Source organism: Lontra canadensis, unplaced genomic scaffold (assembly GCF_010015895.1).
Source record: "Lontra canadensis isolate GAN:19392208 unplaced genomic scaffold, GSC_riverotter_1.0 scaffold45, whole genome shotgun sequence".
Taxonomy (NCBI): domain Eukaryota; kingdom Metazoa; phylum Chordata; class Mammalia; order Carnivora; family Mustelidae; genus Lontra; species Lontra canadensis.
The window spans coordinates 7,553,601-7,580,878 of NW_022631039.1; the positions used below are offsets into that span (position 1 = coordinate 7,553,601).

General features: G+C 55.2%; 1 protein-coding gene across 2 annotated transcripts; it reads left to right on the plus strand.

The window, feature by feature from the left end:
- The first annotated feature begins 19,848 nt into the window (after positions 1-19,848).
- Positions 19,849-27,212, plus strand: MYL10 (myosin light chain 10). Of its 2 annotated transcripts, none has more exons than XM_032872334.1 (7): positions 19,849-19,880; positions 22,271-22,363; positions 22,865-22,940; positions 23,796-23,900; positions 24,793-24,871; positions 26,684-26,732; positions 27,045-27,212. In XM_032872334.1, exons 1-7 carry the CDS (start codon positions 19,878-19,880, stop codon positions 27,141-27,143), a joined length of 504 nt encoding a protein of 167 aa, XP_032728225.1. In that variant the 5' UTR covers positions 19,849-19,877; the 3' UTR covers positions 27,144-27,212. The 2 variants fall into 2 exon arrangements, with proteins under 2 accessions (XP_032728225.1, XP_032728224.1); XM_032872333.1 differs by lacking the exon at positions 19,849-19,880 and adding an exon at positions 21,397-21,441.
- The last annotated feature ends 66 nt before the right edge of the window (positions 27,213-27,278 follow it).

Sequence of the window (27,278 nt, forward strand, 5' to 3'; positions counted from 1 at the left end):
GTGACGAAGACCGGGCAGCCTTCCCCTAGACTCCTGTCAATGTCCGCTCTGGCCCCGGGCTCCCACTCCAACAGCCCCACTTGCCTGACTTCTAGATTTCTCTGCGTGTTCCCACCTGTACCTCTACCTCAAGAGGGCTGGCTGGGGACGTTCCCTCCAGTCCCCATAAAACTCCTCTCTTTGGACCTTTACTTCCCAGCCCCTCCCCAGGGGTGTTAAGGCCAATAATGCCTGTGCTATAAAGCTCACGGTGGTTCTGCTTCCCGGATTAGCCCAAACAGTAGACACCCTGTTACCCACATCAGAGCAAGTAGGGGCGTCCCGATGCCTGTCTGCCTCCCTCCCTCCTCTGCTCAGCCACAGGCCACATCCTGTTGGCCCTAGCTCATTACTGACCCTCAGTCAATGCCCTTCCTACTAAGGCTCACCCCATCCGGTCCTCTCTCACCTCTTATCTGCACGATTTTACCTGAGACTTCTGGTTTCCTAGCTCTGGTCTAGCTCTTGCGGCTGTACCCAGTGATGGTTTCCCATATGGGGCTCTCAGCCATGCACAGGGACCAAGACCCTTCTCTGGTGCGGGCTCCGGCACTCACCACCTTCACAGACAAGTCCCTGCCATTTCCTTGTCCTGGTTCCTACGCCAATCTCACTAGATCTTTCCCCGCCATGCTCTCCTCACCCCCCTCCACCAGGGATCTTTCTGGAAAAAATGAGAAGCAAAGGCAGTGAGTATCCTGCCAACAGGCCATCTGAATCCCCCTCACCACTCCACTCCCCCAGCCTCCCATCTCTGTCCGGAAAACTTCTACTCATCCCTCAAAACCTCAGCTTCAGTGCCCCCTCTGTTCACATGTTCCCTTGGCAACACCCTCCCTGGCAGGAGGAGCCAGCCTGGAGTTCACCCAGTGTGTCCTCATCTTCTTCCCCACCGACAGCAGCCCCAGGATGCCCAGAGCACAGGGTTGGGCTGTGTGAGGGTGGTGACCAGGTTGCACTGGCACAGGGAGCGGGGCTTTAGGCACCAGGAGCTCATGCATTTCTGGGTCTGAACTTATCTCTCCGTCTTTCCTCATTGGGAGCCGGGCAAGTGTCCTTTCTTCTCCCGGCCTGTTTCCTCATCCACAAAATGGGAATAACAAAACATAGCTGGGGGTGTGCCGAGTGACCCACGTGTGCTTGGGAAAGTGGGGGTTTGGGCCACCGGCTGATGGACGTGAGCCCTCCGTGCCTCAGTTTCTCCAGCCGGAATGCCCCTGCCCTCTTTCTCCCAGACAGCTACAGGGAAGGGGATGGATGAAAAGGACTCTCACAGGTGAGAGTTGACATGGGCCCACGGGGCACACTTGGCCCAGAGCAGGGGAAGAGTGAGGCAGACTCTTGGATTCTAGTTGTAGGGTGGCAGTGTGTGTCCTGGACCCCAGAGAGTTTCTGGGTGTGGGTCCGGCCTGTGGTGACTGGTTCTGCCAAAGCTGTTCCTTGGGACAGGAAGCTAGAGCTAGAAGAGGTGTGCATGGAGGCACCGATGGGAGCTGTCACTGTTCCCACCTGCGTGGGCCCCTGGGGAGCAGGAGATGCCGGGGAAGGACTCTATATTTTGCAGTCCTGGCCGCCATGCATCACCTTCTCCAGTGACCTGGGGCCTGTCCCCTCCCTCTGTGCCTCGAGTCGCCATTTCAGATAGCCGCGAGTGGCTGAGGGGACACTGGCCACCGAGGAGCCCCTCTCCGATGAAGCCACGGCAGAAGCAGCCTCTGGCCCGTCTGACGTTTGACTCGGGCTGTCATGTGGGCTCTTATCAGAATAAACAGGTTTTGTTGTGCATTTCACAATCTCAGCATCTTTAATTTATCGCACAACAAATTGGAGAGGATTTAGCATGTATTTAATTAATTTGACGAAAGTAGTTCAGCAACTGTAAACAAGGCTGTGGGAACACGCGTGCCGGGAAGCAGGGCCTGGCGACTCCCAGGCTCAGAGCGGGCGTTGGCTTGAGGCTGCAGATGGGTCCCTGCAGGGCAGGGACAGGGGTGCTGGGGTGAGGTTGGGCCTGGAGTCGTGGGGTGGCGGGAGAGCTGGGTGGAGGCAGGAGGCCTGGGTTCCTCAGGCCCAAGAAGGAATGGGAAACCCGGCCCTGTCTCCCACTCAGGGGATCTCATAAGGACATCCAGGGACAACCAGCCGAAAGCTGTTTTGTGTCAGGAAAGGTGCTGGTGTTACCTGAGCTCAGTCTGTCCCTGACCTGCTTCCTTCAACATGAGTCACTGGCATTACCTTTCACAAGAAGCATTTTGTACCACTTAGGGACCATGTTTGCAGTAAGAGAGTAACAGATCCTGTCCTCCAAATGCGGCTTACACAAGGGGTTTAGTGTGTGACGAACAGGACGTTTGTGGCTGGTGCTGGAACTCCATGATGTTCTTAATGTACCGGTTTCCCTCTGTCCTTTTCACCATCCCTCATAAGAGTGTCCCCTTCTGGCCTTGAGATAGCTGCTACCGCTCCAGCCATCATGTCTATATCCTCGGTGGCACAAAGAGGGAAGGGGGGAGTGCGTCTGAGCCTGTGCCTCCCTCCATAGGTGCGTTCCTAGAAACAGCACTCAATGCCTTTCACCTGTCTTGGGCAAGAATTTGGTCACATGATTCTCTCTATCTTCAAGAGAGACTGAAGCATGGCATCTTGGCTAGGCATGGAGTCAGGGCTCTGCAGGAGAGAAGGAGAGCAGAATGGGCATGGGGTAGCCCCACTGGCAGGTCGTGGCCCACCCTCCCTAAGCTGAGGTTGTTGCAAAGCCCCCGGCCTGGCCTCTCTCACAGCGGCTGGGAGGCTTGGGTGCCCATTGGAGTGGGCTTCCTGAGCCAAGAGGGGTGTGGGATTCTTTGAGTCCCCAGCTCTGAGGGCAAACACTGGTCCCCAGAGGAGTGGCAGGTGACTGTGGGGGTTGCTGATGATGCTGTCTATTTCCTGGTTGTGGTCCGGGTCAGATAGGCAAGGTGGGCAGGGCCTGCCGGTGTGCCTGCAGAATGAGACTGCCTGGGCAGGAAGCCCAACCCTGCCATTTCCCAGTGGGGTCCCTTCGGTGTTCCCAAGACTCGGGTCCTTTCGGGGAACAGGAGGAGGAAGAGGGTTCCAGCAAAGGGAGGGGAGAGAGCTTCTTCGAAGTGTTTAGGAGACTTCTGGGGGGGCGCTCCCCAAAGTGTGCCCACCTCTAGCTGTAGCAGGAACCCCTGTGACCTCCCTGTGCCCACCCTGTGGACCTTGGCCATCAACACCCATAAGCCAGCCCAACCGGCCACAACGGGCCACCAGCTCATTAAGCCCATCCTGGGAAACCCTTTGGTCTGGGGGAGCTGGGCTGCTTGCTGGCCCCCCTCGCTTCCTTCTGCTGCCTTCCTGGCAGCCCTGGGAGGCCACAGCGGTTTACTGAAAGCAGACATGCTAGCCAGAGAATGGAAGGGAAAAAGCCAGCTACTGGAGAAAACTTCTAGGCCCAGGCTCTGGGTGGGGCAGGAGTGGCGGGACCCAGAGCCCAGGTGAGACCACCCTTCCCTCCCCCAGGATTTTTTTTTTTTTTCCAAACCAACTTTATTGACCTGTAACTGGCTTATAACAAAGTGTCTGTTTCTTTTTCTTTTTCTTTTTTCTTTTTTTTTTTTTTGCTTCTTTTTTTTTTTTCCTGATCTCTTTTAATATGAGTTTGGTTTTGGGGAATTTTGTTTTTATTTCAAATTCTAGATACAAGAGATATCATACGGTGTTTATCTTGCTCTGTCTGGGGGTGTCTGGGTAGCTCAGTGGGTTAAGCCTCTGCCTTCAGCTCAGATCATGATCCCAGGGTGCTGGGATTGAGCCCCACATCGGGCTCTCTGCTCAGCAGGGAGCCTGCTTCCCCCTCTCTTTCTCTCTCTGTAATCTCTGTCTGTCAAATAAATAAATATCTTGCTCTGTCTGACTTACTTCGCTTAACATGATGCCCTCGGGGTCCATCTGTGTGGTCTCAAACAGCAGGATGTCCCTTCCTTTTCTTCTTTCTTTCCTTTTTTTTTTTTTTTCAAGTAGCTGAATAATATTCCATCGCTTATGGATTTATACACACCACGTTTTCTTAACTCATCTGTCGGTGGACACTTCGGGCATTGCCGTGTCTCGGTTATTGTAAATAATGTTGCTACGAACATATGGGCACAGATATCTCTCTGGCACTGTGTTTTCATTGCCTTCGGATATATTCCCAGAAGTGGGATTGCTGGATCATATGGTATTTCTATGTTTAATTTTCGGAGGAACTGCCGTACTGTTTTCCACAGTGGCTGCACCAACTTACACTCCCACCAGCAGTGAGCAAGGCCCCGTTTCCCCCACCTCCTGGCGGGCGCTTCTAATTCCTTGTCTTTTGGAGGCTAGCCATTCCAACAGGGGCGAGGTGAGATCTCCTTGTGGGTTTGGTTTGCGTTTCCTGATGATTAGGGCTGCCAAGCGCCTTCTCACGGACCTACTGGCCTTTTCGAGATCTTAGGAAATATATCTGTCCGTCTGTGTCCTTTGCGCACTTATTAATCGGATCGTTTGTCTTTTTTTTTTTTTTTATTGAGTGGTAGGAGTTCTTTATATATCTTGGATATTAACCCCTTGTCGGAGATATGATTTGCAAGTAGTTTTGTTTTCTGTTCCATAGGTTGTCTTTGTATGTTGTTGATTATTTGTTTTGGGGGCTCACGATTCTGTCCCAGGGGTCTGTGTGTCTGTTTTTATGCCATACCATCCCGTTTTCATGACTACAGCTTCGGAATATAGCTTGAGATTGGGACATGAGATGAGCCCAAGTTCCCATCCCGCAGCCCAATGTGCACACCCCCGGGTCACTTCCTGCCAGAGTGCACACCCAATTCTGACAATAAGCTCTCACTTTCTTGGATTCTTATCTGAGGAGCTTCCTCTGAGCCATGAGCCTGTGCCTCTCTAAGGACACCAGTCCCACTGGATCGGGACTCCACACTTATGACCCTATTTAATCCTCTCTGCCTCTTTAAAAGCCCCAGATCCAAATGTCGTCTCACTGGGAGAGGTTGCTGGGGGTAGGGGTGTGTGTATATTGGGGTGAGAGCCAGGAGCCTGAATGTTACCTAGTGCTTTTCCAAGAAGAGCAGCGTTTCTTAGAAAGAGATGAGCTCCAAAAGCAAAAGCAGCTCTGCCTTTAGTGGATAGACAATCTTTCTGGAAGGTTCCTGGGGCCCAGCTAGAGCGGTGCCTCCCGGCACCAAGGAGAATGTGCTGCCATCAGGCTCTGCCCACCGGAGCTCATGGTCTCCTGGGGCAATCCACATCTGGAGACCAAGGGAGGCAGGGGACTAAAGTCTGGCCTCCTCGGCCCCATATGGGAGACTTCCACTGGCCCTCCTTGTTAGAGCACATCCTGTCAGAACGGCTGAGGTTTTGTCAGACCCACCCCATCCTGCTTTGTCCCCCCACCATTCATAAGCATGATCCTTAATAAGCTTCTTGCGTCACAAACTCTGTCTCAGTGTCTGCTTCTGGAAGCCTGGCCTGCAGCGACCCCACTGGGCTTGGATGCGCCCTTTGCCCCTCCTGGGGCGTATCAGTCACAGACCCTAAGGTGACGTCCAATAACTTCTGTCTTGTGTGGTTTATGCTTCTGTGTAATCCGTACCCTTTGAGTGTGGGCAGACCTGCGACTTGCTTCTAACCAAGAAAATATGGCCAAAGGGTTCAGATGCCACTCCCATGATTATAATGTGTTACATACAACCCCAGCAGTCAGCCAGTGGGAGCCCTCAGTCACACAGTCACAGAGAACTGGGATGAATTCTGCAGACACCTTAGTAAGCTCGGGAACAGATTCTTCCCCGATCAAACCTTCAGATGAGAGCGCAGCCCGGCCCATAGCTCGACTAAGAGCCGCTGAGCAGGGAACTCAGCTGTCCAGACTGTCATCACAGGCAAATGTGTGTACCAAGTCATGAAATCTGTGGTTATGTTTTATGCAGTGATGGAAAAACTAATTTGGGAGGCATCAAAGAAAGAGCTGATCTCTGACGTAGCTGTCTCTCACCACTGCAGCACTCCCATTGCCCGAGGGTCAAGTCCCTCACCCATAAGGTGGGGATGATCCCAGCTAAGGGCTGAGGTCGCCTCGGCATGGTGGCGGGCACGTGAAAAGGTGCAAGACGCAGTAGGGTTGCTTCCTTTGTGAAACGTTGACTTCAGCCAGGTGATTTTAGGAAACTGGACTATGCCTGTACATTTTGACCCCAGTGTGTGGGTTTTCTTTTTAAGATTTTATTTATTTGAGAGAGAGAGTGCGTGTGTGCAGTGGGGAGCAGCAGAAGGAGAGGGAGAAGCAGCTGAGCAGGGAGCCTGATGTCGAGCTCGAACCCAGGACCCTGGGATCATGACCTGAGCAGAAGGCAGATGCTTCCCGGACTGAGTCACCCAGGCGTCCCTGCCTTGAGTGTTTTAATACCCACATCCATTGTTAGGGACTTTATAGTTTGCAAAGAACTTACCCACTGGGCAGGAAAGCAGGAATTAACCAGCAGCTAGTGGTAAGCGAGTTACTGGGTCACCATGGTAGGTGGTAAACAGAGCTGAGGCTCTTCTTGGATCTGCTCTGGGCAGCAGGTCCTGGCTCTAGGTTCCAACTGGCCCTTCCGAGATGTACAGCCTCTGAAGAAGATGTATGTATAATGGAATGTTACTCAGCCATCAAAAAGAATGAAATCTTGCTCTTTGTGGAAGGAACAAATATTTTGCTTATTTTGCTAAGCAAAATAAGCCAGAGAGAGATAAATACCATATGATTTCACTCATATGTGAAATTTAAGGAACAAAACAGATGAACATATGGGAAGGGGGATAAAGAGAGAGGGGGGGAAGCCATAGGATACTCTTAACGCTAGATAACAAACGGAGGGTTGATGGAGGGAAGTGGGGGGGGAGGCGCGGTGGGCTGGATGGGGGATGGGGATGGAGGGCACTTGCTGCGATAAGCCCTGGGTGTTGTATGTAAGTGTTGAATCACCGAATTCCACTCCTGAAACCAACACTGCAGTGTATGGTAACTAACTAGAATTTAAATAAAAATTTGAAGAAAAACAAGAGAGAAACACACAGCCTGTGCGTGAAGGGAACACAGAAAGCAGGGAGTGGGAGGGGCAGGAGCTGGTTCCCACCCAGGAGCTGGGAGGTGGAGTGGATAGTTCTCGGTAATGGGGATATGGCCAGTCTGGGCTTATGGAGGAAGAGCTTGGCTTCCCAATCTGCCTTTGAGGGGCTTCCAGGAGAGAAGTGTGGACTGGGAAGGGGTTCGGGTCCACCTGGAGGCTGGGGGTCTGCAGAAACCTCCAGCTGCAGACAGGGCAGGAACTCAGGTTATGAGCTCCCAGCCTGGAGCGTCTAGTTTAATAGTGAGGTGTCCTAAGTACATCACTTAGTCTCCTTTGTAAATGGGGACCCTAACTTTCTAGTGTTGGGGTGAAGGTTAGATGAGCCAGCCCAACTAAAGTCCTGGACACAGCACCTGCTCCATCATAACCACCCGTGAGGCGTGGCTGCTGGACGGTTAACCCTGGGACAGCAAGCACGTTCGTCTCTTGTCTACTGCTACAGCCCAAGCACTTAGCATCACATGGGACAGGCTCAAAAGATATTTGTGACATGAGTGAAACGGGAGCCACAGAGCCAGCTTCCCCCATCTATCATGTCCTGCAGAGGATGTCAGGGTGCCCCCAAGTGAGAGGAAGTAGCCCCACCATCTGGGCTTGGTGCAATCCTTCCTTCACTCTTGCCAGGCTCAGGGGAGGGCAGCGGGGTCAGGGCCCTGGGGGGCCCTGCTGCTGCCTCTCTGCTGACTTCTTAGCTGCGGGGTTCAGGGGGAGGGAGCTCTGGCCTCAATTGACCCCGCGCTCTGACTCACAGCCGCTTCTGAGCCCACCCAGAATGACTCTCCCAGCCGTCAGGTCCTCTGCCCGGGCAGGGCCTGCCCCCACTGTTTACTCTTGGCACATGGGATCTTCCTGTTTCTAAGAAAATGGCTTTAATTGGTAATTATCTCCTGTTTTTATATAGCGTCTTTCATCCAGGTGCCCGTAGCACCCAGCTTATTAAACTCCATGCTTAGAAGGTGCCGGGACTTCAAACAGTGTCCCTGGTTCTTTGGGGCGCCTTGCAGGCTCCCCACAGTGTGAGCAGCCCGAGGTCAACGTAAAGCATTGGTTGCACCTCTGTGCTCCAGGGTCGGGTGGGAGCAGGATCATGACCTTGGGAGGCTATATAAACCCCAGTATGCCCAGTGCTGTGCCGGGGTCTGAGGTGGGGCTAGGAGAGAGGGAAGGCCCTTCTCTTTCTCTTTGAGAGTTCAGTCTTGTACACACCCCCGCTCTGATGCCCCAGGGCTGGGGACCCCTCCACAAACTTCATGCACTCACCCTTCCTCTGATAATATTAACTGAGAGCTCTCTATGTGCCAGGTTTGACATTTCCTCCCCTGGCTGATTCTGGAAGCAATGGGGGAGTTCACTACCTTGTATCTCTCCCTACGTGGGGTAAAACCTAACTTCTCTCTCTGCCCCAAGCCAGCCCACGATCACCTGATTCCTGCAGCTGTTTCTCCTACAGAGAGAGAGACAGAGTAGGAGACAGAGACAGAGAGACTGAGATTTATTTTAAGGAATGGACCCATGTAATTATGGATGTTGTTAAGTCCCAAATCCGCGGAGTAGGCTGGCAGCTGGAGACCTAGGGGAAAGTTACAGTCTGATTCCAAAGGCAGAATTCTTTCCTGCTGAGGGGAGGTTAAGTTTTTGTTCTATTGAGGCCTTCAACTGATTGGATGAGGCCCACCCACATTATGGAGGACATCTGATTTACCCAAAGTCCACCGATCTGATCTTATCTAAAATATACATTTACAGAGACATCCAGAATAATATTTCACCAAGTATCTGGGCACCATGGCTTAGTCCAGATGACACATAAAATTAATTATCACAGTCCCCCAAGTAAGTGGATGGGGAGATGGGACAGGCAGAGAAGAATGCGCTCTCCATTTCCCCTGAGGCTGGGATTCTGGATGGCAGGACAGTGTGGAGGAAGAAAAGTTGGAACACATGACATCATCAGTAGGGAGGAGTCCTCCTTAAGGGGAGGGCCCTCCTTCCACGCTCTCCCTCTTCCCCACTCCCCATGCGATCCCTCCATCTGACCATCCCGGGCCGTGCCTTCCTCTCCTGGATATGCCTCCACTCCCCTCTAGAGAAAGAAATTCCCACCCTCTGGTTCTAGACCAGACAAAGCACAAGTGATGGCTTAGGGGATTGTTAGCTCTCCTACCAGTCCCCTCAAGGGCCCCCTGGGCCCGCCTCCACTCCCTGAAACAGTGTAGTTAATCAGGGCGTTCGTTATATGAATTTAATTTTTTTTTTAAAGTAGACTCCATGCTCGATGTGGGGCTTGAACTCAGGACCCTGAGGTCAAGAATCCCATGCTCAACCGACTGAGCCAACCAACTTTATAATTCAAGTCCTTCCTTCCAACAGAATGTTGCCACTAAGCTTCTCTGATAGAGAACTTGGGACCCTCCCCATCTGCCCCACCCCCACCCCATTCTGGTGCCTTCTTTGGGATGAAGCTGGGCACCCCAGGCTGGCTCAGGACCCTGCTGGAGGGAGCAATGCGATCGTCCCCAGAAGGACAAGAGTGATGCACATCTTGCCAAAGCGAGCACTGTTTTCATGATTTCTTTCTCAGAAGAACACAGGCCAATTTCAAATCAAGGTCACTATACTTCCCTTGGCAATGAGGCTTTGGCCTTGCTCCCTTTGGAAGGGTGGATCTGCTGGCGGGAGCCCGGATCGGTCACAATGAACCTGACCCAGCAGGAAAGGGCTCTCTTCTCCTCCCTGCAGGGACGGACCCGACTCGAATCGTTTGCTTTTTATTCCAAGTCCGGGCCTATTGAAAGGTGGGCAGGTTTCAGTGCATCTGGCCACACACCAAAATAGAATCCTGTGTGGTATTTTGTCACTTGCTATTTTTACTTATTATCCCCATTATAGAAAATGTAGTACTAGCTATTGTTGGTGTTAGCTGCTGCTAGTAAAGAAGGCACAGAAAACACCGGCCTCCAAAGAAAAGATGGGGAGATTTAGTTACATTAAAATGGAGAACTTCTCTTCATAAAAAGACATGCTAATTTTTTTTTAGATTTTATTTTATTATTTGAGAGAGGGGGTGGGGGGGAAGAGCAGAGGGAGAGGGACAAGCGGACTCCCCACTGAGCACAGAGCCTGACGCGGGGCTCCATCCCCCAACCCTGAGATCATGGCCTGAGCTGAGATCAAAAGCCAGACTCTGGACCAACCGAGCCACTCAGGGCACCCCCATAAAAAGAAATTCTAAAGAAAATAAAAACACAATCTGTAAATGGAGAAAATGCCAGCAGAGACTGGTATCAAGAATCAATAAGGAATTCCTGTAAGTCGGGAAGGAAAAGACCCAATAGAAAAATCGCCAAATGACCAGAACAGGCATTTCATATACGAGTTTAAGAAAAGACCAATAAACACAAGAGGATAGCTTCAACCTCAAGAAGTAATCAGGCAGGAGCCAATTAAGATTGCTGTGTGTATTAGCTTCCGGGAGCTGCTGTAACAAGTGCTGTAAACTGTGGGACTTCAACAAGATAATGTCATTGTCTCTCAGCCCCGGAGGCCTGAAGTCCAAGGTCACGGTGTAGGCCAGGGTGGCTTTTCCTAAGGGCTGGGAGGGAGAATCTGATCTAGGCTTGGGCTAGCCTCAGGTGTCCCTTGGTTTGCAGATGGCTCTCTCCCTGTGTCTTCCCACTGTCTTTCCTCTATGCCTGTGTCCGTAAGCAGACTGATCTTTTGTATAAGGACGACACCATGTTGGACTAAGGCCAGCTCTAATCACCTCATTTTAACATGATGACTTCTATAAAGATTACCACCACATAGGACCATGATCTGAGGTCTGGTTGGGTGGAGTACTGGGGGGGGAAGAATCTTAACATAACTATTCAGGGAAACACAATTCCTCCCATATGCTGTGAGACACCAGGTAGACCCCTTGAATGGGCCAGAGTTCATGAGTCTGACAACAGGTGTTGGAGAGGATGGGGCTCATACACCAGAGTCTCATACCCAGCTAGTGAGACTGAAAAGCCTTACAGCCACTTTGAAAAACAGTGTGACACTACCTTGTGAATTGAAAATGTGCATTTCTACTTCTCACTATATTTCTGAGAGAAACTCTTGCTCACGTGCACCAAGAGACCTTTGTAAGAGTGTCCAAGGTGGCGTTGTTCATGACAGCAAAAGGGTGACCTTGGTGCTATGGTCATCACCATGGCTTATAAGAATAAGCCACATACAGCTTCTTATGACCACACAGATGAACTTCGGTGTAATGGTTAGCTATGGACACGATAATGCTGCATAACAAATGGCCCCAAGTCTCCAATGGTGAAAGTCATCCTTCATTCTCATGGATCTCTAGCTTGGCTGGGGCTTGGTTGGTCTCAGCTAATCTAGACTTAGCTTGGCCGGCAGCCCTGCCTCAGCCAAAGGTCTGTGGGTTGGTGAGTACCATTTTGCTCAAAGAGGTCAAGGCAGGACTTGAATTTTTAGATCTTACAGCATGACATGGCCAAGCCTAAAGGCTTGGGGCAGAGAAATAGTTTACCCACGGTGCTGATCTGGGAGGTGAGAAAGACTGGAGCCAGTCATTCAATTTTCCATACTTAGTAATATAACATTGAGTGAAAAAGCAAGTCCCAGAAGACTTCTGCTGTATTTGTACATTAAAGTTTAAAAATAAGCAAAGCAAGGGGCACCGGGCTGGCTCAGCCGGTAGAGCGTGTGACTCTAGATCTCAGGGTTGTGAGTTCGAGCCCCACATTGGGTGTGGAGCCTCTTTAAAAAATTAAAAATAAAAATAAATATAAACAAAGCTAAATAATATATTAAGTAAACACACATGAATATATAACAAAACAAAAATAAGCAAGAGAGTGATAAACACAAAATTCAGGATGACTTTTGACAGATGACTAGGATATAAGTTTTTGGTGATGTTCTAGTTCCTGGGTCAGATGGTGGGTTCATGGGTATTCATTATATCAATTGATCAATCAGTTCAATTAAGAAAAAGAAAAGTCCAAGCATAAGCCAATGATGAGGGTATCCCATGAGTAACAATCATGATCATCCCAGTTTTGTAAACCTGAGGTCTGAGAGGTTCTGCTGGGCCATCTGCTGACTCATGGCCCCAGCCAGACCTGGACAATGTGAGTCTGGGTTCTTACCATCTCCCAAGTCCCAGCAATCTCTCCTTCAGTGTATCTGTTTCTCCCACAAAGTAGGCCAGAACTGTATTCAGAACTCTAGGAGAGCACCAATCCAGAAGAGAGTGAAGAGGGAGTCTTTCCTCTGCTTCACAGAGAACATCATCCTGCTGGGATAGAAGTCCCACAGGAGAGGTCAGTTGGATGGCTGGACCTGTGCCCCTGACATGTATCATACGCGGTTGAGAGAAGGAGTTGGGAATGTGCACCTTGGAGAGGGGTGGCCATGTGGGTTGTGCACTGCTCAACTGCAGAGGTCACCATTTCCATTGTAGTCTAGGTTCTAGGTAGATGCGATATATGCGAGTATCCCCCTGGACCTGTGCGTGGTGTCCTTGCCTCGGTGACTGGGTCTAGAGATGTGGGATTAAAGACTGAAACACGAGTATCACTGTAGGCTATGTCCGAGGAGCCTTGATCTCCTGCAGCGGAGGCAACATTCGGAATCACTGGACACCAGGGATTCTAGATCAAAAAGGATTGGTCAAATTGAGGCATGGAGTCAGACAGCGGCCAAGAGGGGAACCCAGGGCTCGTGCAAAGACGGGAGAGACGACGGGCTAAATCCTGGCTGAAACAAGGTTCTGATGATCCCCTCAGCTTCCCCTTCTGCCATTCCTCCCTGGAGCCGGAGCTCTGCACAAGCCGAACACCCCATGTCCCTTGAAAGTGGCAGCGAGAGAGGCAAAGAATAAGGCATAAAGAACCTGGCTCCTTACAGGACTGGGGGGCCCACTTGGGGTGAGGCAGACCCAGCGTTCCCCAGGAATTTGCCTTCTGGAGGCTCAGTGACCATGATCTGCCTATCCACTGGGACAGGGCAGAGTTGGGCGGCGCAGTCTTAAAATTGGGGGGAGTTAGGGACCTCATCACTGATAGCGACATCCTCTGCCAGTGACCGGACAGGGTCTGTAGCCATAATGGATAAGCACCAATCACGTTCCAGGCATAATGCTCTTAAGCCTCGTGACAAACTTGCAAAGGGGACACCACTCGCTCTGTGTTCCGGATGAAGACACGGTGACCTTGAGGAATTTGAGCGACATGTGAGGTCACAAAGCAGGTGCGCCTGGCAGGACTTGACCCCAGGTCTACCTGATTTCAAAGTCATGGTCAGACTGTGGCTGTTCTGCCGGTCCCTGTACAGATCAGCCCATAAGCCTGGGCACCAGGGAGGGATGTCTTCCAGGGAGGACTCTGCTCTCCACTGTTCCGTCCACCATGGGGGGCCCGGCCTGTGTGTGTGTGTGTATGGGGTGGGGATTGGTTCCTGGCTTTGTGATCTCCCTCAGAGGGTGACTGAGGTCTGGCTGGAGCCATAGGCAGCCAGCTAGGGAAGGAAGCCCTGTTTGCATGTTCATATCTGGGAGAGGGCATGTGGGAGCTTTAAAAAGCGGGCCACCCCTGCCCCCCAGCTTCTGATTGACCCCACCCTGAGCCAGGCTGGGGTGGAAGCTGCTGGATGCCAGGCAACCCAGCTAATTGCTAAGCTAGGGCAGCAGGGTGTGGCTTGCCATAATTACAGTTTGCTCTGTTGCCGCTGGCCCGGCTCACAGGAGAGGGCGTGAGGAAGCTCCAAGCAGCAGAAAGCACACATTAGTATAGCAAATTGGGCCTGTTTGGCAGCCTCTGGGCCTCTGGGAGGGCCCGGAGCCCCAGGACTGTCGGAGTCGTCATCGGCTGCCGGGATGCCCCATGTCTCAGCGGGGGGTCCGTTCACATCCGCCTGCTCTGCAGAGGGGGTTAAGCTTCACAGTGGCACCCTGACCCAGCCCTTCCCTGCTCCAGGCCTCAGTTTCCCGATCTGTCCAATGGAATAAGGGCTGCCCACCTCTCTGTGAACCAGGGGGCCTGGCTTCTCATCCCTGCTCTGGTCCCTTTCTAAACTCAGGCCACTGAACTGTGGAAAGACAGTGAGTGACCACCTGCCACACTGTATGGCCCCAGGTGAACTTTCTGGAAAGCCTTTCTGGGTTCACATACTTTCTGAGGGATAGAGTCCCTCCAGACTGGCTCTGAATTCCGGCTCCTCTACCTGCCAGCTCGGTGACCTTGGGCCATGTTCTGTGCTCCCCCGAGCCTGGGCTGGCTGGGAGTGACAGTCACAGACTGTGCCTACAAATTCTTTGGCTCATTCCATCAAGAGGCAGGGTCTATGTGGGTCTCCTTGCCATTGGGTGGGCTTTGGTGACTGCTTTGCCCAAGAGGGTATCATAGAAGTGTCATTCTGGGACTTCTAAGCTTAGATTGCTAGAAGCCAAGGACTTCTACCTTATTTGTGGGAACAGCGGCGCTGGCATCCTGAGCCACCATGCAGAAATCTGATGGCTGTGACTCTGAGTCTTGGCAAGCCCAGACACCAAACACATGAGCAGTCAAGCCTTGTATGGTTCTGGCACTAGCCGCCAGCCATCCCCAGCCTTGACATCTTCCCAGCTGTGGCCTCAGACGTTACGAAGCAGTCATAAGCTATCCTCCCTATGTCTTTCCTGAATTTCTGACCCACAGAACCTGGGAGCACGCCACTGTAATTTGGGGTGATTCTTAACATACTAATAGCTAATAGCCCCAAGGATGGGATTTAAGTGGGGTCACAGAGGGAAAGTTCTTCCCAATGGGCCAAGGTTGGAGAAGGGCGGTAAGCCTCACTGCAGATACCGGGAGGAGGGAAGATGGAGGCTGTAGAACTGAGGGCTGGTCCCGGCCTGGTGCGTGTAGAGGCCTTGGCCCAGCTGGTAAACTGACAAAGCTGCCACAGCGATGCTCCCCAGTAAGGCTGCTTCTCTCCAGCTGAGAGCCCCGAGCCCCTCAGCCGTGATTCCTGTGACTACATGCTGCTGTCCTCCAAAAAGCACCCTTCCTGAAGCACAGGGCTAGGAACAAGCGTAGATCTTCTATTGTTTGTGGAAGTCAGTGGAAGGTAGCACAGTCACCTCCCTGGATTGAAGACTTAGACCTCTATTAATGCAGCCCAAGGATTGGTTCACTTTTATAACCACATGTCTCGGTTGAGCTGACTATGAACCATAATCCCTAGCTTGCTCCTGGGCTGTTGAGACCCTGCAACAACGCAGCCCAAGAGGGTGCTCTATCCCACCTGCCTTGTGGCTACTTTGGCTGGGAAGATGTTAACACCATCCTTCTCTGGGTGCGTAATACTGCACTGAGAGCCCCACGGTCCCATGGCTGGACTCCTGAGCTCTCTCCGTTGTAGAAGGTCACCACGCCAACCCTGTTCACCTCGGGGGCCACTTGCGTCTGAGAAAGATGTGAGTGCATGGGAAGAGTCTTCTGCAAGCAGGGGGTCAGGAGGTCTGGGTTCTGATACTCGCTTCTCACCATCTCCCACCCCCCCATCACATGCTCAGTAATGAAATCAGAGAGTGGGCAGAGGGGTGCTTCCCCCAACCCCACCGTCAGAGACTCTCCGAATAAGCTCTAGGAGGCAGGGCCCCCAGTACCAGAGAAGCCCATGCTTCTGGAGGCTGATCCTCTCCACTCAGAATCCGGAAGGGGCCACTGCGTGCCCCTTCTGGCCTGCCCAAGGCAGCAGGGTTCCATGGGCTTCCCCATCCCTACTCCCGGGTGACCAGGGCCAGAGCCCGGCTCAAGCCAGAGCAGCCCACCACCCTGTAGTTAATATCGCAGGCAAAACCCAGGCTTAGAGCCAATTAGTTGTTTCCCCTCTCTTACCCCAAAGGAAATTGCCTTTTGCACTGTCAACTCCCTAATTACCAGATGGGATGACCGAGATTTTGAAGACAATTAAGGGGAGGTCTGTCTTTTCCCAAACTCCCTGGTGTCCCCTCCTCCCCAGGCCCACCCCTGTCTGGAGCCTTCCTCTAATTTGGAGCCACTTAGAAAAGACAGGGAAACTTTTAAAGCGAGGAAGAATGTCTCCGGAATGCCTCCTGCCTGGTTTATAGCTGTAGCCGGGCGGAGAGGGGAGAGGGGGGTGCTGGCAAACACGCTCGCTCTGCTGAAGCATGAATGCTGAGTCCTGTTCAAGGGGCCTGTGGCCACAGCATCCTGCTGTAAAAAGAGCTGTGGTGTCTGATGGTTGAAGAGGGACAAAGGAGCTAGGATCCCTCTGTCTAGCGGGCCAGGAGACACCCTAAACCAGAAGAGGGAGCCTCTAAGCCAGGTCTGGGAGCTCTTTGCCTGGTCCTTCTCGGGTCACCTTTGGATGGTTCACCCACCATTTGAGCCGCCCTGGCCCCTCTGCTCCCCTCTCCTGCCTGAACCTGGCCCCTCACATGTCCGGGCAGCTCTGTGCGTGCTCTGGGACGTGCCATACGTCCGCCATCTCCTTGCGCAGAGCAGTGACAGCTTCCATTCTGTCCCCACCCTCGAGTCCCAGCTTAACGGACTCCGGCCCCTCGTGACTTCTCTGAATGGGGAATGGTGCTCTGTCCCCTCGCTCATGAAACCATACCTGTTTTTTGCCCTCAACGCTCAGCACTCATAAGTGCTCCATAAATATTTGATGGATGAGTGAATAAACCCAGCCTACCTTGTCTGACTGTGTTACTAAAATAATTCAAACCCCGGGATTTGTCAAGGATGAGTTTTTAGTCCCCCAGAACACCAGGGTGGGGCCACAGTAGGTAATGGATGAACATTTGCCCATTTTGAGTTGCCTTTGCTTGGGGGATATGGTAAGCTCCCCATCACAGGTGGTGTGCAAGCAAGAACCACTCGAGGGAGTCTGCAAAGGATACTCAGTCTCTAGTAGGGAGAGGTGGGCTGCACTCAGGGGGCCAGTGGATTCCTCTGTGGCTCTGAGATCCTTCTAGCCAGAAAGTCTATGACAGTGATTCCCCGCATGGAAAGTTATTGATGAAAAACCCCCTGGGGGCCTGATTTACTGAGGCTCCTCTGTGCTCCTAGTAGCCAGGTGGCTAGAGGCCAAGCAGCAATGATGGTACGGCCCCAAGGCCAAGGGAAGGGCAGGTAATAGCTGGTCTACAGAATGGAGGTGAGAGAGAAGCAGAGATTCCGGTGGGAGAAGAGAGGCTAGAGAAACCAGGGAAGGCTTCTGGGAGCAGGTGAGAGGTGATAGAAAGTGGGAGGATGGAGGCGTAGTTGGGGTGGGGGAACGTGTTCCATGGTCAAAGGTTTGGAGGAAGGAGATTTTGCAAATCACTGGGAAAATTGTGAAGGTCAAGGAGGTGGCCGGCTGGGATGGGGGCTGGGGAGGCAGAGGACAGCCTGCCGACAGAGGAGAGTTAGAAGGGAGAGTTAGGGGTGAGGAGGAACAGGCGAGGTCACCTGGACCACCTTGCCTTCTTGTGGTGTGGGTGACAGCTGTCACCCTGCAAGGGGGAAAGCCATGTCCAAAGGCAGCTGATGTCTTTCAAGCTCTCTTCCAGGTCTGGTGACCCCTGGGAGCTCAAGTTGCCCTCTAGAAAATGGGGTGCTCTTCATAAGGGGCTTAGTACTCCTCTGAGTTCCTCAGACCAGCTTGGAATTACAGCTGGGAAGCTACTTACTCCCAGGAGGCCCCTGGCTGAGAGCACAGACCCATCAGGGTTCTCTGTGACCCTGGAACTGGCCGCCACCCCATGGTCCGCAGAGCCAAACAGTGTGACCCAGCAATGACAACAGACTCTCCCCAGCCGCACCTGGCTGACGGGGGCTGCGAGTTTTGTCAGCGTGGAGGATCTGCCTTCCAAAACCCTTGACCTCAGAGGCCAGCTCCTTTTCCTGGCGCTTCCCCTACTCAGGGCCGCCGCAGGCTCCCCCTGCCTCACCCCTGCTCGCCCCAGGGACAACTGTTCTCCATCTCTCCCGTGAGTTTTCACAGTCTCTGTTGAATTTTTGGATCAGCTCTCCCTGCTCCTGTAGCTCTCCCCCGCTTGTAGAAGGAGGCCAGGGAACGAAAGCATCAGGACTGGTTGGCTAAGCACTTGGTCCCTGCCTCTCACTGGCATTCCCTTTTGGATTTCCTTCCATCCGGCAGGCTGGGGGGGATCTCCGCTTATTTGGGACTGTCCTGAGCTCTCCGGAGCCCCTCCGTGGGTGAGGGACCCCGGTGGTGATCCCCAGAGACAAGAGTTGATCGTGAGGGCCCTCCGGCCAGCAGGAAGCAGGTGTTAAAGCCCCAGATGGCAAATGTCTCCCCATTCAGCAAGCCCGGAGCCAGGAGGCCCCAGGGCCAGGCTCATGGACCAGGCCAGGAAAGGCGGCTCTCCGAAGCCAACATGGACAGTGGTCACCTGCTCAGGGTGGAAGGTTCCATCACAGGTCCCAGCGAGGTCAGGAAGGTGAGCATCGGGATGGGCAGAACCTTCCAGAAACTCCCTTCTGGAATCACTAGAAAGACTCATCCTGGCACCTGCACTCATCAGCCTTGGATGAGTGATGTCACCCATGTGAGCCTCAGTTTTATCCCCAGGAAAATGGGGTGAGGATTCGCTGTGAGGTCACACGTTTTAGAACATGGCCTGACCTTCTGTGTTGTATGAAAGTTAGCTACTCCGCTTATTATCATCATCACATTCCCTGCCCCCAGGCTGGGATCAGCCGTCCTGGGGCCCGGAGGCCTGGAGACCAGCTCCAGGGACAGTTAAGCTATGCAGGGCCTGGAGACGGGTGGGCTTACTGCCTGAGCCCTGTGCTACCGGTGCTGGCGGCCGATCAGACGTTGGGGGCCTCACATGGGAGCCCATTTGACCAGATGGCCTGGGGGGGCCGCGACAGACCCACGGGGCCTGCCAGGGGCAGGTGCGGACTTGGCTTGGCACATCTCCTGGAGAATTCTTGGGCCGTGTCAGGCCTGGTAGGGACGGGCCCCAGCCAGGGGTACGTGCAGCCAGCATGGAATAAGGGTTCTGACTGTCCAATTCTCCCTCTTTGGGGTCATGTTCACGTTTCTTTGGTCTGCCCCTTTGCCTTTTCAGCTCCTCAGACATTGTCAATGGCCCGAGGGCTGGAGGGGGTCATGGTCGCCCCAGTAACCAACCACAAGGCAGTAGTCGAATTGCCTGAGGGGTCTTGTGGGTCAGGCTGGTGCAGAAACCCTCTCCCCGAGCTGAGTGGGGGTGACATGTGCTTGCACCTCTCACGGGAGGACGGTGGCCCACTCAGAGTCACAGAGCTCAAGGGGTCGGGCCATGTTGCAGCCTTGAATGTTCCCCACCGGGGTGGGTGGCCCTGCCTTGGAAGCTCTCCTGACCTCAAATGGCCCAAGGCCAAGTCCTCCCGGTGGGTTCCAGGCCTCAACATACTGTGTGTTCTCAGCCAAGTGCCCCTTCCTGGGCCTTTGTCCCTTGGGTGCAGAGATCCGGTTGGCCCAGTACAGGCGGAGATCCTGTGGTTTGGATGGTATCTGGACCCCGCCCACTCTGAATGGCCCCAAACAGGTGCCTGGCAGGGAGGGTGCCATCCTGTCCTTTGTCACCCTCCCAGCTATTGTCTGGACCCCGAGCGCTATTTAAAGAGCCGTCCCTGAGAACCTCCAGCCCTGCTGTGACGAGAGGGAGCTCTCCAGACCATGGTATGCTGGGGCTGCCCTGCCTCCTGACCCTGACCTTATTCCTCAACTCTGACCTCATCCTGTGATCTTGACTTCTTGTGTGATTCTGACCTTCCTCTCATGACTGAGCTCACCCTGACCTTGACCTTGCTCCTCTGACATCCTTGAACTTGACCTGATGTTGTCCCTAGTCCTGACCTTTTTCTTCACCCTTGGTGTTACCCCTGCACCTGGCTTACCCTGGACTGTCCTTAACGGGTGGTCAGTCTATTCATGTACATCCCGATTTGTGTCTCTGCTTCCTGGACTCGGTGGGGGCTGCTGAGGTGAAGCGGTGTGGGTCGGGGGTGGGGTAGGAACAAAGAAGAAGGGGGTAGAAGTAGACAGGGTGGGCTATGCTTAGAGGTTTCATAGCAGAAGCAGGACTCTGGTCCCATTGAGAGGACATGGTTCCTGGGGGTCCAGGGTTGATATTCCAGGATAGCCTGGGACCTACACAGACTGTCATGGGACCTGCCCTGCTGCCCTCTCTTTGCCTCTGTCCCCAGCCTCTTGGGTGTCCCTACAGGCTCTCAAAGGCACGGCCCTTTCAAGTCTCTGTCTCACACCTTCACTTTCCCTCCTGGCCTGAGAACTCTGACCTGGCTGTCAAGTCTCTGTTCAGAAGCCACCTCCTCTGAGAGGTCTGCCTTGATTGCCCCAATAGCATAAGGGCTGCTCTGTGCTCTTAGTGTCCTTCTGTCCTTCCATCACTCCCCACTGATCCTCTGTCTCTGGGGGATCCCTGGGAACAAGGCAGGGCCTGATTCAGTGCTGGGTCCCCGGGATTGGGCACAGGGCCTGGCGTGAGCCCAGCAGGCACCTAATCAGTGTCCCGATGTTCTGAGGTAGACATCATCTTGGTTTTATAAATGGGGACACTGAGGCTCAGAGCAGGCAACTGGTGTTCTCAGCATCGCAGGGTTGTGAGCCGCAAAGGCAGGATTAGAATTCAGGTCTGGGTGACCCCCTTCTGCCCCGAGGTGCTCCTTTCGGAAGATTTTCATTTTTTTTTTTTTAAGGGCACATTGTAAAAGGCAATTTCCAAGACGGCTGGGCTGGAAATGGTCCCAGCTGGGAGAGCGGGAGGCCGCCCAGGCCCCTGGGGCTCAGGGGGCCCCCTGGGGAGCCCACGAGAACAATCCCAGCCTCCCTCAGGGGGCTCTGGCAGGGGGGGCCTGGCACACAGTGGGGCAATGGCCCACAACAAGGACACAGAAGGCTGCCTGAGACGGGGTGGGGGACACCCAGGCCGAGGGCAGGTCTGAGGAGAGAGAGGGCAGACTATCCCACAGACGGAAGTGATTGTTTTTTATTAATCAGAGGGAAATGTGTATGTAATTATGTGAGATGAGCCCCGCAGGGAGGTTCCTTTCTTTATGATGTCTGAAGGGATTTATAAATATTACAGAGGCTTTACTGCACATAGCGTCCTGCCTGCCCCCTTTCAAAGGATTAGTGGAGACAAAGCACCCAGTAAAAGCTAATTAGAAGTCAGCTGGCGGTACAGCTCCTGAGTCCAGGAGCCGGAGGGGAAATGGGGGTGAGCGCGGTCTGGGGGGACAGGAGCGAGCTCGGGGAGGGGAGACCACACAGGGGCCGGGGCAGTGGGGGGAAAACAGGGGGAGCCCACGCTCCGGGGCGGGGTGGGCAGAGGCTTGGCACCACTGACGTGGAGGCAGGAGGGCTGGGGGTAGGGGGACACCCCTTGCCCCTCCAGCTCTGTGAAGCCCGGGCTGTTCTTTGCGGCCTCACAAGCCACGGCTGAGACTCCTCGCCCACAGAAGGCCCCGGTGAGAGCTGCTGGGGGCGAAGTCCCCTGGGGGGGTCTTGGGGACCCAGAGCTTTCAGGGAATGCTCAAGGGGGTGCTCTCAGGCCCCTGATATCCTGCGAGCAGCACATGGAGTCAGGAAGGCTGGCCAGAGACCTACCGCATGGGTGGTCGCCTGCTCTGCCTGCTGTGGAGACAGGCTCTGGCCAGCCGTTTCCCGATGGATCCGCACTCGGAGCTGGGCCCTGGGTGGGTGCTGGGGAGCCCAAAGGTGGGACGGACAGAGGGAGATGTGGCCGGACTGGGTCCTCTCTGCTATACTGCCTGGGTTCCCCCCACCAGGTCAAGAAGCTGCTGACTTGCCCATGGGGTGGGGGTCCCCAGGCTTTTGGCTTCAGGCAGGACAAAGGCCCCGCTTACTGGCCAGGTTTCCTTAGAGCCCGGTCCGTCTGCGGTGCCCCGCGGCCCAGGGCGGCCCTGTCACTCAGGACTGGGACAGGCTGGGAGGGGCAGCACGGCATGGGGGGTGGGTGACAGGTGGGATGCGGGGCTGATCTCGGAGGAAGGCCCTCTCACTGCCTCCCACCCGGCACTTCCCAGGCACCCAGAAGAGCCCGCAAGAGAGCGGAAGGTGGTGCTAGCTCCAATGTCTTCTCCATGTTTGATCAGTCCCAGATCCAGGAGTTTAAAGAGGTCGGTCAGTGTGCCCTCTGGGCCACCAGGAGTGTTAGCTCAATGCATGGAAAGCATCCAAGGGGCTGGCAAGGCCCGGGTTGCCCTTGGTCCCTGGGCGCAATGATGACGTCACTATCCTTAAAGCCCACCACATTGTGCCTCTGAGCCCGGAGACGTGACTTGCTGTCTTTGGGCAACCCCCACCCCTCTCTACCCGAGCCTTTGCTTGCTGCGTGACCTCAGGCTTCTGCTCTCTGAGCCTCAGTTTCCCTCTCCGTAAAATGGGGTTGCCGCAGCATGACATGAGGGGTGGGCATGGCGCCCCCGCTGTGTGTTGGCGTGCAGCGGGAACGGAGTGGGTCCGCCAATACTCTCGCGCAGGTGCCATGCTGAGCCAGGAGACCCGCTGGCCAGAGGTTACCCAGGCAGCGGTGTGCAGGATGACAGCCCCTTGGAGGGGGGAGGGCATGGGCTTGGGCGAGTGGGTCAGTGGCCGCTCAGTACCCCTGTCTCCACCAGGCCTTCACCATCATGGACCAGAACCGGGACGGCTTCATCGACAAGGAGGACCTGAGGGACACCTTTGCCGCCTTGGGTGGGTGACCAGCAGCTGGGGGGGGCTAGGGGCTTGGGGCAGAACTGAGCCCAGGCCTTCTGGAAGGAGTGGGTACCTGGGGACAGGCCAGGGCAGCAGGACAACCAGGGCAGGCCCGAGACCATATGAGGGGCTTGGGTGCCGTGGGTGGCCTGTGCCTGGAAGGTATGGTCCAGGTCAAGGACACAGGGAAGACAGCAGGTGCACAAATGGCCTGGCCTAGGGGCCCGGGGTGGGGAAGGGGGCCAAGAAAGCAGTGGGCGATGCTGGGAGAGGTGTCTGGACACATCCACAGGGTTCAAGGCAACCAGGTTTCAGCTACCAAGGGAAGCTGCCCAGGGAGAGGCCTTAAGGCATGAATGGGGTGGGGGGTTCAGCTCGCGGGAAGGGGGCATAACCGAGTCATGCCTGAACTATGCTTTGAGCTCCCGGAGATGTAATTGTCCCGTGGGACCATGAGGAACCCCAGAGTCCACCTACCCCCAGGTGACCTCCTCCTGTGGCATATGAGCTCTGAGCTCCCGGTCTTCTGGCCCCTACGCACCTCCATTTCAGCTTCTTTGGACCTCAGTTTCCTCATCTGTGAAATGGAGATAATCACCAACTCGCTCTCTTTTCCACGGAGGCCGAGGTGTTAGCAGGGGGTTGGGCAGTGAGGCTAGGAGCAGCCCAGTGCTGTGGCCAAATGTGTCCCCCTCTTAAGGTCCCCCAGCATGTGGGCAGGGCCTGAGGGCTGAGGCGGGGTCAGGGCAGCGGCGGGGAAGGATAGAGCTGAGCGCTGTTCTCCTGGACTGCCTGCGGGCAGGGTCCCCTCTGTCCCTCACTGTACTCCTGGGTGTCCCCGCCCCACCCCAGGCCGCATCAATGTGAAGAACGAGGAGCTGGAAGCCATGGTGAAGGAGGCGCCTGGACCCATCAACTTCACGGTCTTCCTGACCATGTTTGGGGAGAAGCTGAAGGGTGAGGGAGAGCCCACATCGCCCGGGTGGGGAGGGCAGTCTGGCTCTGTGTGCAGACCACTGGGAGCATAGGGCAGCCCCAGCTGCCAGCCCCCTGGGCCCTACCCCTGTTTCCACCTCTAGGCCAGAGTAAGAGGAGGGCATCCGGGGCTGGGAGGGGACAATTTGTGTGAAGACCCTCCTCCCACCTCGTGGGGCTCAGCAGGAGCTCGAGGGGCTCAGCAGGGATAGACCCCTAACCATGACCCCCGGTTCTAACCAGGGCAGCTCCCGGGCCAGGGGTGTGGGGTCAGGGCAGCAGTCCAGGCAGCTCTGTCCCTTTCTCTCTGGGCCCTGGGGAGCTACCCTCTGACCCTTAGTAGAGTTTTCCTGGGCTCGAGGCTTCCTTGGACAGAGGGAGGAGGCCAGCGTGGGCAGGGGCTGTCCTGGGAGGTGACGCTCCTCCCCATCGACACCGATGGGTCCGATGGCCGCCCTCTGATCTCCAGACCCTGCCCGAGCCCAGTCTTCAGCCCCCAAGTACAACACTGTCCTTTTGGCCTGCCAGTTCTCATGCACATCTTGGGTGACGAGAGAGCCCCAGCGATGCCCCCACGCCAACCCCACCTCACTAATCATGACCTCTGAGTTTTAGTTTCTTCGTCTGTAAAATCAGGCCAATCATCAGGAGGGTTAATACCATAATAAGTGCTCAGTGGGGTCTCCATGTACAGTTGCACAGGCTGTTCATAAGTACACGCAGCACCCTTGGTCATTACTCCTATTCCTTGTTTCTCAGAAATCTCCCTTCTCTTGCTCCAACTGAGGAAGCTCCCACAGGCCCCCCTCTACCCCCCGCCCTGGCCTGTCCTCTTCACCCTGGCTTTCTTCCTGCCTGTATGTGCTGTTTCTAGGTACGGACCCCGAGGAGACCATACTCCATGCCTTCAAGGTGTTTGACACTGAAGGGAAAGGTTTCGTTAAGGCTGATTTGTAAGTCCCCTCTGCCCTTTGCTTTGGTTTTTCTCTCCCCAAAGGTTCAGGTGATCAGTGAGCTGGGTGAGGTCAGGGCGGGTTGCCACCCAGTCTCCTACCCCTCCCAGTGCTTAGCCAGCTGGGGCAGTGTCTGGCCAGGAGCCAGGAGGGCACTGCCCTGTCCAGCTTAGCCATCACTCGGTGTCCCTTCCCTTCTCTGGGACCTGGTGTCCCCCATTTCTGTGCGGAAGTGTATGGGGAGTGTGGGGTCACCAGGGGCGGTTTTCCCAGTGGTAGAGGTGGGCCTTGAAGGGAAACGAAGGGCTACTTAGGCTGGGGCAGGGAACATTCTAGATGCCACAACACAACTGTGAAGGAACAGGGCTTAGCATTTGCGGGGTTGCTGAGGGGGCGGCTGGAGGTCAGGTGGGGGACGCTGAGCACAGAGAGGGTCTATGTGGGGTAGGTCCTGCGACAGGCCCTGGGCTGCAGGTCTGCACTGAGGGCCACTGGGCTGGCATGTGGAGGTGGGGGCCCCAATGCCCGCTCTGCCTCAGCCCAGCGAGAGCACTGAGCAGAGCCGAGCGTGGTGGCGGGGGCGGCCTGCCCAGTGGCTAGGACATGGAACTATCCCCTGCGAAGTCCCTTCAGAGCTTCAGAGGTCTCACCAGGCCTGTGGGTGGCCTGGAGCAGGCAAAATTTCCTCCCCAGGCACAGACTTCCTGACTGATTACTGTGATGCTTGTGGCCTTGGCCTTGAGGCCAGATTTGCTGCTCACTAGAATCATCCCATATGGGGTGGGGGAGGTGGGCAGGAGAGGGCAGGAAAGGGGAGCTGGGGGGAAACCAGCAAAGTTCCCTCTTGTCCCTCACACCTTCTCACCACCCCCACCCCCCAAAGTTGTGAGCCACATTTCCCCCAGGGCTAAGTGAGGGGTCGTTCAGGGCTCCTGCGGGCTGGGGCCCTCTCCTTCGCCCCTCACTCAGGATCCACGGTTCCCACACCCGTCTTGGGGATGCCCGCGAGGCACTGAGGGCAGCCCCTCTCCCGGCACGCACCTTCACTCCCACCAGGGCTGGGCCAGGAACACTTCTGGGACCCAGTTTGGGAACCGAAAGCCCCACCCCCAGGGCTATCGGACCTGGAAGACGTGGCTGCCTGCCAGGCAGGCCACAGAGGAGGCTCTGGCTGAAAGGGAGTCTGTGAACAGTCCCCAGCCCGGAGAGCCGGAAACTGTGACTGTCCCACAGTAACATAAATAATGGAAAATGTGCGTCGGTCCTTAGTGGGCTGGCCCCTGCGGCGCCGCAGGACACTTGGCGCTCAGGCCTGGCTCAGTCCCTCTGATCCCTTCCCCGCCTGCTGTGCCCTGCCGAGGGGCCCGGAGGGGGCCCTCCAAGCTCCCAGGGCATCAGTCCTGTGGGGCTTCACCTCCTGCCGCTCCCCCGGCCCTGGGGCCACTCAGACCCCATCCTGACACTGCCAGTCCTGACCTTTTGGCACCTTGGTTGTTCCCTCTATAAAAGGGGCTCATAGCACTCACTTCCCAGGGCTATGAGGAGCAAAAGAGACCTGGGCAAGGCAGAGGGCCAGCCCTTGCATTCTCGGAGGCACGGGGAAGTGTGAGCGAGAGTCGCTCCCTGGCCCAACTAGCAGGGCCCCTAGAAGAGACTGAGGGGTCCACCTGAGGCCACACAGACTCTGGCCGGTGTCCTTCTGGGGCACGATGCCTCCCCACCCCCTGTCCGCTCTCACCACCCCCGGGATCCGCATGTGCACACCCGGGGTCGCCCTTCCCCTCAACCTGACCCTTCCTCTCCCCTGAGCAGCATCAAAGAGAAGCTCATGACCCAGGCCGACCGGTTCAGTGAGGACGAGGTGAGTGCGGGCTTTCCAGGGCACAGCCTAGAGTCTTCCTGGGGAAGGTCCCAGCCGGCCCAGGCCCTTCTCAGCAGCCCCCTTCCCAGGAGATGGCCCTTCTTCTTTAGACGGTGACTTGATGACTCCCCCCTTGACTCCTCGGAGGAGGACAAGGGTGAGTAGGGCTGGCTGCAGGCCCCTGGCCATCCCCACCTCGACCTGCATAGAGGGGAACCCCATTCTGCCTGACGCCCTCGGGTGACCTCCCCCCGCCCCCACTCCGGACCCCTTTTCACCCAAGTCCAGGCTGATTCCCTACTCCTTCCCCAGGTCAAGCAGATGTTTGCGGCTTTCCCGCCAGATGTGTGCGGTAATCTGGACTACCAGAACCTGTGTTACGTCATCACGCATGGAGAGGAGAAGGACTAGCAGGCCAGGGACCCCCCCACCAACATTCGGAGGTAGCAAACTCCTGTGGTGTTTTGGGGGTGACCCCTGGTGAGCCCCCTACAGCCAACATGTGGAAAGGAATGTCTCCCCCCGTCCCCCCCCCCCATCCGAAGA

Bases quoted from the DNA above. Each gene is read 5' to 3' on its own strand.
- MYL10 (XM_032872333.1), top strand. The intron at 22,364-22,864 runs GTCGGTCAGTGT...TGTCTCCACCAG, and splicing joins AGATCCAGGAGTTTAAAGAG to GCCTTCACCATCATGGACCA. The intron at 23,901-24,792 runs GTGAGGGAGAGC...TGCTGTTTCTAG, and splicing joins GTTTGGGGAGAAGCTGAAGG to GTACGGACCCCGAGGAGACC.